General features: G+C 38.4%; 1 protein-coding gene across 2 annotated transcripts in view; it reads left to right on the plus strand.

Moving 5' to 3' along the window:
• The window catches only part of ZNF277 (zinc finger protein 277), a 170,846-nt gene extending 158,446 nt beyond the window's left edge, over window positions 1-12,400 (plus strand). For both annotated transcript variants that reach the window (XM_001366319.5, XM_056799557.1), the window contains exons 9-12: window positions 248-344; window positions 3,145-3,187; window positions 5,263-5,437; window positions 8,150-12,400. In XM_001366319.5, coding sequence (XP_001366356.2) covers window positions 248-344; window positions 3,145-3,187; window positions 5,263-5,437; window positions 8,150-8,348 — 514 coding nt within the window. In that variant the 3' untranslated portion in view covers window positions 8,349-12,400. The remainder of the gene's footprint in view (window positions 1-247; window positions 345-3,144; window positions 3,188-5,262; window positions 5,438-8,149) is intronic.
• Window positions 12,401-12,946: the final 546 nt, after the last annotated feature.

Genomic DNA, 12,946 nt, shown 5'->3' on the forward strand with positions numbered 1-12,946 from the left:
TAGCTTTTTTTGTTGTTCAGGGTGTATTTCCAATGCCAGATCATTTTATAGCTTTTATCATATACTTTTACTTTTTTTGGACTGCAATCCAAAAAGATCCTACAGAACTGCAATTCCATCAGCAATGAATGAGTGTACCTCTTCCTCAACAGTCCAGCAACCTTTATTTTTTTCTGCTTTTAATTCTTTGTCATCTGAGCAAACTAACAATGAAAGGCACTTTCTGTTTTATGTCTTCTGCATTCAGTGACTGGTCTGACTGGGAAGAACACCCTGTCTGTGCCGTTTGCTTGTTTTGTGAAAAACAAGCAGGTACTACTGAAAAATTACATACCCATATGGAGGTAAGATGTTGCATTGGTTCATTTGATTTGTACTTTGCTATCTATATACGAGTAATGCAGATTGATACTTCAGCCTTAAAAGCCTAGGAGAGGTTCTGTCCTGGAGGTAATATTCAGGAATATGGCAGCAGCACATTATCCATTCGATGCAATCCAGTGATATGACATGTGTGGCTAAGCTTTTAGGAGAATTTTAGTATACTTCTAACCCAGAAAGTCAAATATGAATCAAGATCAAGCGCTCAGACCAGTTTAGGTGTATCGAAATCCTGAGTCTCATCCCAGTGCATCCTGACCTAGGTAGAGAGGTAAATATCTATTCTAGTCTGTACAAAGCTATAGTGGAAGCCATGTGAAAAACATTTTTTTTCTTTTTATAAAGAAAACTGGAAATATCCCATAGCTGAGTTTCCCTTTTCATTTGCAACAACTTATTGCCATTTTATAAGAAAATTAAGAGTGCAAAATGAATGACGTTAGACTCATTTATCATCCTAGAAGGCAGTCATGGGGCCATGAAGGTTCACTCATATGGAGGCAGAGCTCTCTCAAGCAGGAATCCTCTTCATACCCAAAGCCTAAGAAATGATGTGGCACCTGGTGACTTTCACAGGTGAATGCATGTGAAATTCATAGACGTGTAGCGTTCAAGAACTTAGAAGTTACCCTCCCAAATGATGGAGAATATTGAATGCATCAGCACTAACAGATAGCTATCCAGCCTCTACTGGAACATTTTATGATGAAGTATCAGGAATATAAATTTTCATGTATATGAACTTGGGCCCCTAGATGGATTTGGCATCAGGAAGACCTGAGTTCAAATCTCATCTCAGATATTTTCTAGCTGTATAACTTTGGGCAATTCACTTAATCCCTCTCAGTCTTAGTTTCCTCATCTGTAAAACAGCACCTTACCTCACAGGGTTATGGTAGAGGTCAGTGATATAACATTAGTAAAGCAATGGGCAAACCTCACAGTGCTATATAAATGCTAGCAGTGATAATGACAATTACAATGAGGATGAACTTACCAAAAGCATTAAGTATCTATTTCAACATAGCTCCTATGCCAGACATTGTCGAAAGTGATTTAAAGAATAGTTATTGCAAACTTGTGAGCATATAAGTCAAAACAATAAAATATCTCCAAACCGGCATGCTCTGGGCTTGGGGATCTTTGGGTAGAGAGAAAAAAGCACTTATTTTGGAGTCGGAGGACCTAGGTTCAAATCTTGTCTCTATTAAACTCATCTTGGGCAAATTGCTTTCTGGACTTCAGGTTCCTTATGAATAAAATAAAGGAGTCGGACTAGATGATCTCCAAGTTCCCTTTCCTCTCTCACTCATAGATACTATAGCTAAGAAGAAAAGATCTGTAATCTTGATAAGAAGTCCAATCTGAGTCAAAATCTGATCCTGTTCAACCCAGAAGCCTTAAGAATCTAAACTAGATCAGAAAAAAAGAACCAAAAAAAGTCTAGTGAAAACTCCAAAGAACATAAGAGAAGTTGGATCCAAAAAGCACAACCTTTCCTGTGCCTGGACCCCTTTGTTAGTTAAACCTGATGAAGCCTCGGAACCCCTTCCCAGAATAATATTTTTAAATATATAATACACATAGTCATGTCACCTCCCTCCCAGCCCCCAGCTCAATAAACTCCAGTGGCTTCCTATTGCCTCCAGGAACAAATACAAAATGCTCCATTTGGCATTCAAAGCCCTTCATAATCTAGCCCCCCTCCTACTTTTCCAGGCTTTTTACACCTTATTTTCCCCAGTGTGTACTCCTGACCAATAGAAGCCTCCTGCCTGCTCCATGATCAAGACACTCCATCTCTTAGCTCCAGGCATTTTTTCTCCCTCCGGTGCTCTGACTACTGGTATCTTTGCTCCCTTTAAGTCCCAACTAAAATTCCATCTCCTACTTTCTGGCAGCCTTCCCCAACCCCTCTTAACTCCAGTGCCTTCTCTATTGTTTCCAACTTATCCTATTGTAGCTTGCTTTCTATATTATTTGTTTACATCTTGTCTCCCCCTTTAGAATGTAAGCTCCTCGAGGGTAGAAACTGTCTTTTGACTTTTTTTGTTTGGCACTTAGTAGGAGCTTAATACAAGTTTAATGATTATAAAGAAATCAATTCTATTGAATTACAGTTAAGAAAATAATTTTCAAAAACTAATTCGCAGACCCCAAGTGGAGAACTTCTAATTTATGATGTAGTATGGTCACAAGAGCTTAACATTTGTGAAAATAGGACAAAATCACAACATTGGAAAGGGTTTCCAAGGTTAGCTAATTCCATCCACCTTCTTGAATCCCCCACGTAGCCTCCCTAGCAGGTATTTCATAAGGAATAAGAGGGTTTATGTTAGAGAAGTCAAAGAAGTCAGTGTATTTTATCGAGAGTAAAGAAAAAAAGGGAAACTTTTCAAGGTTATCTTTCTCACTTTGTAAGTGTAGTAGGTTTCTGGTACCGTAATACCAAGAGAGGGAGTGACACATTGCTTCTGGGAGTCTGACACCTTTGGTCAGATGATAGAATACATTCAGAAATAGTCCTACCACTGCCATCACTGATGCTTCCAGGCCATGTCATCAATTCATGCTGAGCTGGGTTCAATAGTACTTAGATTTTAGAGAATTCAGAAAAGGGTGAGCCCTCAAGGAGCTAAAACTCCTAGAACTGCTTGGTAAATGCTCTGTTTAAAACTTAAACACAAATGATGAAAAAATCTCCCAGATTACGTATATGTGTGTATCAATGTATATAAATGAATAATGAATGTTTATTTACAGGATGCACATGAATTTGATCTTCTGAAAATAAAATCAGAACTTGGTGAGTATGGCATAGTCTATCTGCAATAATACATTTTCCATTAAGAGTCCTGTAAAACATCCTCCAATCTGGTATGTGCTTTTATTAGGTATTACTAGATGGTGACAAGATTGTCTTTTTAGATTCTTTTTTTCTTTTGTTGTTGTTTTAGGTATATGTTAATGGGGTGGGGAGAAGGGGAGAGAGAGAATGTCATCCTTTATGGAGTTTGAGAAGATCTAAATCCACCTACTTTTAAACTATCATAGTACTCTGTAGGCAGAAATGGAACCTATGCCCCAGTGTTTTCTGTTTTATACAGGAGAATTCTATCTAATTATAATAATTAGTAACTGCAATTAAAGTTGGATAGGTAATATGGCAGGATGGATAGGGGGATGATGATTTTGGAATCAGAAAACTTTGTTATCCATTCATGTCCAACTCTCTGTGAACCCTTTTGAGTTTTTATTGGCAAAGATACTGGATTGGTTTGCTGTTTCCTTCTCCAGCTCATTTTACAGATGAGGAAACTGAGGCAAACAGTTAAGTGATTTCTCCAAGGTCATATAGCTAGCAAATCTAAAACCAGATTTGAACTTAGAAAGGTGAGTCTTACTGATTCCAAACCCAGTCCTCTATTCACTACACCACTACCTGCCCCAGAGTCAGGAAAACCAGAGTTCAAACATTGTTCTAATATATATATATATATATATATATATATATATATATATATATATATATTGATTATGTAACCACAGGTGATCCTTTAACTTCCCAGTGTGCCAGGCAACTATCCAAGACTGAATTACAAATGTAATTCCAATGTGAATCAGTGGGAGAGTTTTCAAGCTAATTATTCTCCACACCCATGAAATCACATCTGAAGTCCTCTCACGTTTTCTGTCCTACTCCCCCACCCTCACTGAAACTGAAGGCAATTCATTACAAAAGTATATCCCTATAGCCTGGACATACATGGATTCCTGGTCATATGGCCCACTATTGAGAAACATGGCCCTTCCTCCCTAACATGTGCTGTATATTTATTTGTAAATCAAGACAAAGAAAAGTAGTAACCATTTTATCTTCTCTTGCTATAACTGAACACTACTGAGTATTGTTAAAAATATATATAAATAAAATTTAAAAGTCTGGAATCACAGATATAAAGGATTATTTAATTTATTTTCTTTATTGATGACCCTTTGAGAACCTCAACCTTCTTTGGCATAAGACTCTTAGAAGGCCACATCTCAAGAATTCGATAGTTTATGGTAACAAAATTTTGACATCTAGTGAAAAGCAATTTTTCATGAATTTGTATAAAGAATATGTTTTGTTTTTTTCTTTATTTATTTTGTCTTCTAACCATTTTTCAAACAAAACATTGTGAATCTGTTAAATACTAATGAATATCTTCCAAAAAAAAAAAAAGAATTCTATACTTGTACTTAATATAGAACCACTGAGAAAAAATATCCACTAACTGAAACACCTAAAGTCAATCTATGAGATCCACAAACACACCCAAAGGATGCCTCCTACAGAGTATGAACTGCCAATGGTGCCCATCTGTTCCCTGAGGCCAGAGGAGACAAGCATTATAGCACGAAGGAACCCAATGACTTGCTTGCCAATAATAGATACAAACACAAATGGTCATTTGCCTCTCAGCTTACTAGACTTTGGTAGCTTTTCTCTTTGGTTACATCATACTACTGAAATCATACATGTGCTTCTTTCTTAGGTCCAACGCTCTCCAACCCAACCGCTCCCCCTATAATAATTCATGTTTTAAAACCCTTCTCTTCTGTCTTATAATCAATACTCTGTGTTGGTTCCAAGGCAAAGGAGTGGTACAGGCTAGGCAGTGGGATCACACAGCTAGAAAGTGTCTGAGGCCAAATTTGAACCCAGGACCTCCCTTCCCTGGGCTTGGCTTTCAATCCACTGAGCCATCTAGCTGCTCCCACCTAATGCATTCTTAATCCTTCTTGGGGTACTGTGAAAGGTCTAAAGACCTTTTAAACAATTATAAAGTGCAAAAACAATTGCCTAATGAGTCATCTGGCATGATTTTACCTTCCCAGGATTAAATTTCTACCAGCAAGTGAAGCTGGTCAACTTCATTCGGAGGGAAGTTCACCAGTGTCGATGTTATGGCTGCCATTTAAAATTTACATCCAAAGCAGAATTAATAAATCACATGGAGAAGGTCAAGCATATATCAGTGCTTCCTGAAAGAACCACATGGGATCAACCACAGTAAGTATTGTTCCATCGCGTGCACACATCTTCCTACCTTTCACATTTCTGTATTTTTAAATTGCTGAAAAACTGACCAGCCAGTGTATAATTGCTTAGATGTGCATTAATGATCTTCTAAGCATCCCCTCTCTCATTTAGACTGGTTGGGGGGGGAGTGGGGGGAGCCTGGAACTGCTGTGTAAGATCTTGTATATCCCATGGATAACACCAGTTCAGAAGGCTCCTGAGAAGTTGAGTTTCCCTTGGAGATCCCAGTATGGGAGCTCAGGAACTTATATTTAAAGCTAAAAGGAACCTTTGGAGGCAGTCTAGTCCTTCATTTTACAGATGAAAAAACTGAGGCCTGGAGAGGTGAGGTGACTTATTTAAGGTCACATATCTAATGAGTGACAGAGATAGGATTCAAACCCATGTCCTCTGATTCTAAATCTCCCTCTCCTCTTCATTGGCAAAGTTCTGTGAACTCTATCCATTCTCATGGGTAGGTAGATTCCTTAGTGAAGAATCCAGTGAATTCCCAGTATCATCCCTAGGCTAGAAGAGGTTCCACCATGGCTAGTAGGCATCTTCCCATGAGGGTGGAAAACCCAGATGAATTCATTCTAGGTATCTTCAGATGTCTTCTTGACTATCAAATGGAAGTGGGAGTGGGCTTGTTCTATATTTTTCCAAAAACCACAAATGCTTGAGCAAATGAGTGAGTTACAGAAAGGCAAGCAAATTCCTTTACAGCTCAGTAAAGGAACTGACCATCTCATGAGAATGAGGTTTTTTTTTTGTTCATGGAAATATTCAAGTAAAGACTAGATAGTTATCTGCTGAGTATAGCCCAAAACAGATTGAAAGGTAACTGGGAAATAGTTTTTTTTTTAATAAATAAAAATTAAATAAAACAAAATAATATAAAAATATAATAAAACAAGTAATATACAAATGTAATAGCTATATAATCTCTCATAGTGTGTGTTATAATTATAGATAAGAGATAATATGTATACATTATTTTCTTTTTTTTTCCCATGGTTACATGATTCATGTTCTCTCCATCTCCTCTTCTCTCCTCCCCCCCTCCCAGAACTGACAAGCAATTCCACTGGTATACATTATTTTCTAAGTCAATATAAGGCCAACAGGGATCCTTACATATGACTTAGTGGCCCCTGTTTCAATTTGAGTTTGACACCACTGGACTTAAATGATCTCCCAACATCGCTTTCAATTCTAACGTTCCATGTTGCTCTGCCAACTTAGCCTAAAGTATTGCATCTTACTATCATTTTCTCTTTTTTTTTTCTCCATCCTTTCCCCCTCTATGGGATTCCCCAAATCAAGGTCAACTGAGAGGCAGCATAGTTCATAAGAGTACTGGGTTTGAAGTCAGAAGAGATCCAGGTTCAGGTTCTTACAGTTTCCCTCCCTGAGGCTCTGTTTCCTCATCTGTCAACTAAGGATAATTGATATCTGCAGGACTTAATAGGAGAACATGTATATATAAAGTACTTTGCAAACCCTATGTCATCACAAGCTCTTATTTCCCAAAAATGACTCTGACAGTGGCAGCCAGTCATTGCACTCAATGATGGTATTCAGAGTTCAGTAGCTTGCTGACCATTCATCAGTGGCCACAGCCAAATGTACTGATAATATGCCAGAATGTTCCAGTACCTTCGCTGTAGACTGTTCTTTTCTTTCGGTCCACTCCATTCCAACAAACATCTGTTAAATGGCTGTGGTATACAGAGTTCTGAGGTTACAGAGACAAAATAAAAAGTCACCCCTACCCTGAGTGCTTTTTTGGGGGGCCCAGTATCTAAGTTTGTTTCTGGCTCTTAAATTCTGCACTCTTATAATCTATAAGTAGAAGTTTGGCTGGAAGGGTAGTGATAGGAAACAAGCCTGGAAAAGTAGACTCTCCTCCCCTCTGTTCTACTCTCTTCATTTTGTTCCTTCCCTGTTGCTTCCATCTTTCCATGAGAGCCCCCCTCCTTTCTTCCCTTCCATTATCTTTCTTGCCCCATCTGTTTTTTATTCATGTTTCCTCTCCAAAAATTTAGACAACATTCCTTCTCTTGGATGTGGATACCAATTGTCTACTTCACTTTCCCTGAGATCCTGTGTAGTAATGGGTAAGAATGGAATAGGAATGTGTCCTGAATTCATCTGAAAACTTTTTTTTAAACCAATAGGAATTATTCTAATTTTGGAGTGTGGCCATGATTCCTTAACCTTTCATTTCCTCTAATTGGTTTGATGTCACCCAGGGAACAGCTGGGCTTCCATAAGTCTATTATGGTGGTCCTTTTCCCCTCAGTCATATGGACTTAGAAAATTTGGATGCTGGCTAACCTGGAAAACTGACCCAGAAAGGAAAGGAGGGAGCCAAGTGGGCAAGAATCCCAGGGCTTGGGGACAGGGAAACTCCCTTTACTGCCACATATTAGGAAGAATTGCTCTGGAAGGAAAAGGAAGCATGACATTTTGGAATGCACTGGGATTGTTCCTGGTCATCGTCCAGCTTGAGGTTGTCTGCCAGTGAAAAATGAAGTGTAGACAATTCAGATGTTGTCTTGCTTGCAGTATTTACAAAATTCAGCGTACATTGTTGGCAAGTGTTTCAGCTCTCACTGTCAAAAACAGAATCAACTACAACTGACTGCAATTGTCCGTTAAGGATGAGGCTATTTAACTCATTTGTGGTTGTGTTTTCAGGTATTACTTTCCAACCTATGAAAATGACAGCCTCCTTTGTGCGCTCTCTGACAGCGAAGGTGACCTGAGTGCTGAGGGCCTGAAGGAAGATGACATCCCCATCATCAGTGAGGATGTGTCCCGTCTCCAGGCTCTGAAACAAAGCAGTGTTTTGAACCAGTTGCTACAAGAAGGCTCAAAAAAACAGAGGAAACTATAGCTGCTGGCTTTTAAACCCAAACACAGAAGGACAGTTCAGATTTCAACATAGGATTTAAACCTAAAAAGGACCTTGAGGATCAACTCATCCAACCCCCCTCATTTTAGAGATGAAAAAGCCCCAAAAAAGGGTTTCTGCTTTACCCTGGAGAATACCAGGAGTAACTAGCAGAACCAGTATTTGAACTCATGTTCTAAGATTCCAACATAAGAGATCAATCAACAAAGAAGAATTTTGATCCAGAATTGAGCAGGTTATTATTTGACATAAGGTCACCTACTAGGGAGAATGAAGTTCGGACAACTCAAATGTATTTATTGTTTTACAATGCTTGTAACTTCTTCATAAACAATTCTGAATAAAACTCCCATCTAAATCATTCTGTAAAATTGTAGCTTTTCACAGTGTATGTACCAAGCTTTTGGGAAGATGACTGAAGGCACAGGGCACTCCTGGAATTAAAGCATAGGATAAAAATCTCCCATCTCCACACCTTTGACCAAACATTCCCTCAAATTAAAATATATTTCTTCCTTCTCCCCTCTGCCTCAAAGAATCCTTAGCTTTCTTCAAAGATGAGCTCAAGTGACACCTACAGGAAATGAGAAAAAGCAAATCTTTTTTGTACCCACTTCAGGAACATATTTTTTATGTTTCCACAAATGTGTATTGACTTGCTCTCATCTTAAAGGTCAGAACCTTTAAGTTTTTGACTTGCATTTAAAGCTTATAAAATATGGATCCAACCTACCTTTATACAATGATTTTTAATTAATTAATTTGTCACATTAAAAATACCCAGTTAACTCCCTCTTCTTTCCACATGGCAGAATGCATCATTTGACCAAAAGATTTGTGTATATATAAAGCTATCTTACTTATTTCTATTTATGAGTTCTTTCTCTGGAGGTGGATATACCCAAGTCATTCTTCAAACAATGTTTCTGGTCCTGTATATAATGTTCTCTTGGTTCTAAAATAATTTCCTCCCTCCACTCTCTCTGTCTCTGTCTTTTTCTGTCTCTGTCTCTGTCTTTTTCTGTCTCTGTCTTTCTCTCTGTCGCTTTCTCTTTCTCCCTCCCTCTATCTGTCTCTGTCTGTTTCTCTTTCTCTCTCTCTCTCTCTCTCTCTCTCTCTCTCTCTCTCTCTCTCTCTCTCTCTCTCTCTCTCTCTCTCTCTGTCTCTTTCCCTCCCTCCCTCTCCTCCCCTGATTCTCTGTCTCTCTGTCACTTTCTCCCCCACCCCCACCCTGTCTCTCTCTCTGGCTGACTGTCTCTGTCTCTCTGTCTCTCTCTGTCTCTCTCTGTCTCTGTCTCTGTCTCTCTGTCTCTCTCTCTCTCTCTCTCTCTCTCTCTCTCTCTCTCTGTCTCTCTGTCTCTCTCTGTCTCTCTCTCTCTCGTCTTGTCTCTCTCCCTCTCCCCCCAACACAACATTCCATCTCCCACCTCCATCCCTCTTCCTTACCAAAGTTCAGCTTAATTACTCCCTCCTCCAAATAGTCTTTTCTGATTTCATCCCAGTTGTAAATGGCCTCCCACCCAACCCCTGAAATAGTTTCATATATTTACTGTAGGTATCTTTTCATGTTTTGGTCTGGACGTGTGTTGTTTCCTCTCAGTAGTATAAAAGCTTGAAAGCAATGTTTATCTCACTTTTCTATTTGTCATCCCAGCACCTATGTGGCTCATATGTAGTAGTTACTTAATAAATTCTTTTTGAATCTTGCTCTAGAGTCAGAATACAGCAATATACTTCATAAATGTTTTCTTCTAGACCCAAGAGCTATGATGCTGGAAGGGATATGGTTATCTCTAGTTTTTCAGTATAGGTCCATCCAGTGGAATGTCTTTGTTACAATGTTTTCTAGGATGCCTTTGCTTCAGTGGTATGCTTACATTTGGGAAATTTTTAAAAGTCTTGTAGGAAAACAGGCTGCCTACCTGGGTACCGAAAGCCAAATGATTCATATCCCCAGAGAAAATAATTGTCTCCATTACTCCAACACTAATCTTACTTGGAATTTGATGTAGGTTTTATTTTGGCCTACATGTCATTGTAGAAAGACACAAAGAAGAAGATTATGACAGACTTTAGATGCAAGCAAAAAAAATGTTTTTAAAAGTACAATTGTCTTTGTAAAGAGTTATTTCTTAAATTTATGTAAATTATAAGATTTCTAAGCAATACTAAATAGCGGAACCCCCTCACCTAATTTTGCATATTTTCAGAATTTTCCATGACACTAAAATATTTTTTGAAGACAGTAAGTTAATACGTGAAATACTCATTTATATCCATGGAAGAAGTTTTCATACCATGAGTTTCCCACATTTATGAAATCACAGATTGGTGGCGCCAAAAAAAATGCTTTTCTTTGTACTATTTGTTCAGTAATCAAGTATTTTTGGATTCAAACATTTGATAGTTTCCTGATCATGATACTCTGAACCAATGTTTTTATAGGGGAAAAAAATAGTACTAAGACTTCTTATAGAATGGTTACACTTTACCCATTCTGACTAGGCTTTCTTTTTTTTTTTTTTTAACCCTTGCCTTCCATTTTGGAGGCAATTGACTCCAAGGCAGAAGAGTGGTAAGGGCTAGGGAATGGGGGTTAAGTGACTTACCCAGGGTCACACAGCTGGGAAGTGTCTGAGGCCAGATTTGAACCTAGGACCTCCCATCTCTAGGCCTGGCTCTTAATCCACTGAGCCACCCAGCTGCCCCCCCCTGACTAGGCTTTCTAAATGCCTCCCATCCCAAGAGTATGTTGGATCAAAAGGGAAAAAATCCCTGACTCAGGAATTATTTCATTGTCCTGTTGGCACACATTTCCTGTCCTGCTGATTTTAACAGTCGGTAACTGAAGAGAAAACTCAACAGATCCTCATTATTCAGCAGAAATATATATTGAAAAAGTATTTGCAAAATCAACTATTTGCAAAGTCCAGTAATGTGGGGAATACAAAGCTATATGTCATGGTCCCTGCCCTCAACGGGTTTACAATGTAGTAAGAAAGATTTGCTGTCCAATAACAGACTTTCTGTCCAAACCTTATTTAGCTATTCACCACCTCCATACCTACACTATACTTACACTGCAGTGAATTTTTTTGGAAATTTTTCATGGAAACTTTCTTGAATTTTTTGTTGGAAAAGGTGAGGGACTTTTCCATAAAATAACCTTATGATAAGTATATATCTTTCCCTAGAAATCATAATATTAATCAACTGTAAACGATCTAACTATAGTATAAACTCTGCCTCAGATTTCTCCCCATTCTAATCCATTATACAGCTGCCCAAATGATTTTGCATAAATATATAGCTGACCATGTCATGCTCCTTCTCAATTCCTCTGGCTCCCCATTTGCTCTAGAATAAACTCTGGCTTTTAAAACCTTTCACAACAGACTAGCTGCATCCTTTCTTTCCAGCCTCATTATGTATCATTACCCTTCCTCCTCACCCTGTTCCTCACACATGAAGTTCTATCCCCATCTCCCATACTTGAAACGCTTTCATTCCTCACCCTCTACCTCATGGAATCCTTTTCCTCTAAGATGCAGCTCAAGCCGCCACCTTCTATATGAAGGGTTCTTAAGTTGGGATTTGTCCATTTTTTCTATAAATAGTTTTAGAATTATGCTTCCTTATAACAGGTTACCTTTATATTTCCCTTATGTATTTTACACACACAAAAAGGTATCTTATACATTTAAAAACATTATTCTGACATGAGGTCTATAGGCTTTACCAGACTACCAAAGGACTATGGTACAAAAAAAAATTAAGAACCCCTGGGTTACTCGATGCTCCCAATGGCTAATACTCTTCTTGCCCAACTACTTTTATTTATTTTGTATATGTTCTGTAGATATTTATTCTATATAGACTTGTGTATGTACGTGTAGTCTTCCCTCCAGAAGAATGTAAGCTCTTGAGAGGAATCATTTCATTTCCTATATTTGTTTTCATATTTGTTTTCATAGTTAGTTTTCATGATGCAAAATAAATGCTTCTAGAATGATTAATAAATTCTAAAGTAATAATTTTAGGACTTTAAGGACCTATTATTTCATCTATGTGGCTACTCCCTTCATCAACAAAGATGGCGCAATGTGTCTAATCAGACATAATGGATGTACCAGGCAGTTAATCCACAAATGAGCAGGCAGACATTCCTCACCTGCTCAGTCCCTACACATTCTTGTTCTCTACTCACAGGAGTAGCATAGATAACTCTCTCCTGAGCCCAGCTTCATGCATGAGGAGAGTATGAATTCTACACTTGCCTTCCAGCCCTAAAACTCATGGAAGAGATTCTGGAGGGGATTCATGGAGAAGGGCTAGAGAGAGGTTCCCCAAGACTGTCCTACGTAGGCTCTTTTCTTCTTTTATTCTATACTTTCCTTTGGTAACTTCATTGGTTCCCAGGTTAACTCATCTCAAATGTAGATGACTCCTGCATGTCAATGCCAATTTCTCCTCTGACCATCACCTACTGCCTGTTGAACTAGGTGTCCCTGAGACATCTTAAACTAAATATGAACAAAACTCAAATTTATCATCTTCTCTTCCCTATTTCTGTTGAAGGC

The sequence above is a fragment of the Monodelphis domestica genome, chromosome 5 (assembly GCF_027887165.1).
Source record: "Monodelphis domestica isolate mMonDom1 chromosome 5, mMonDom1.pri, whole genome shotgun sequence".
Taxonomy (NCBI): domain Eukaryota; kingdom Metazoa; phylum Chordata; class Mammalia; order Didelphimorphia; family Didelphidae; genus Monodelphis; species Monodelphis domestica.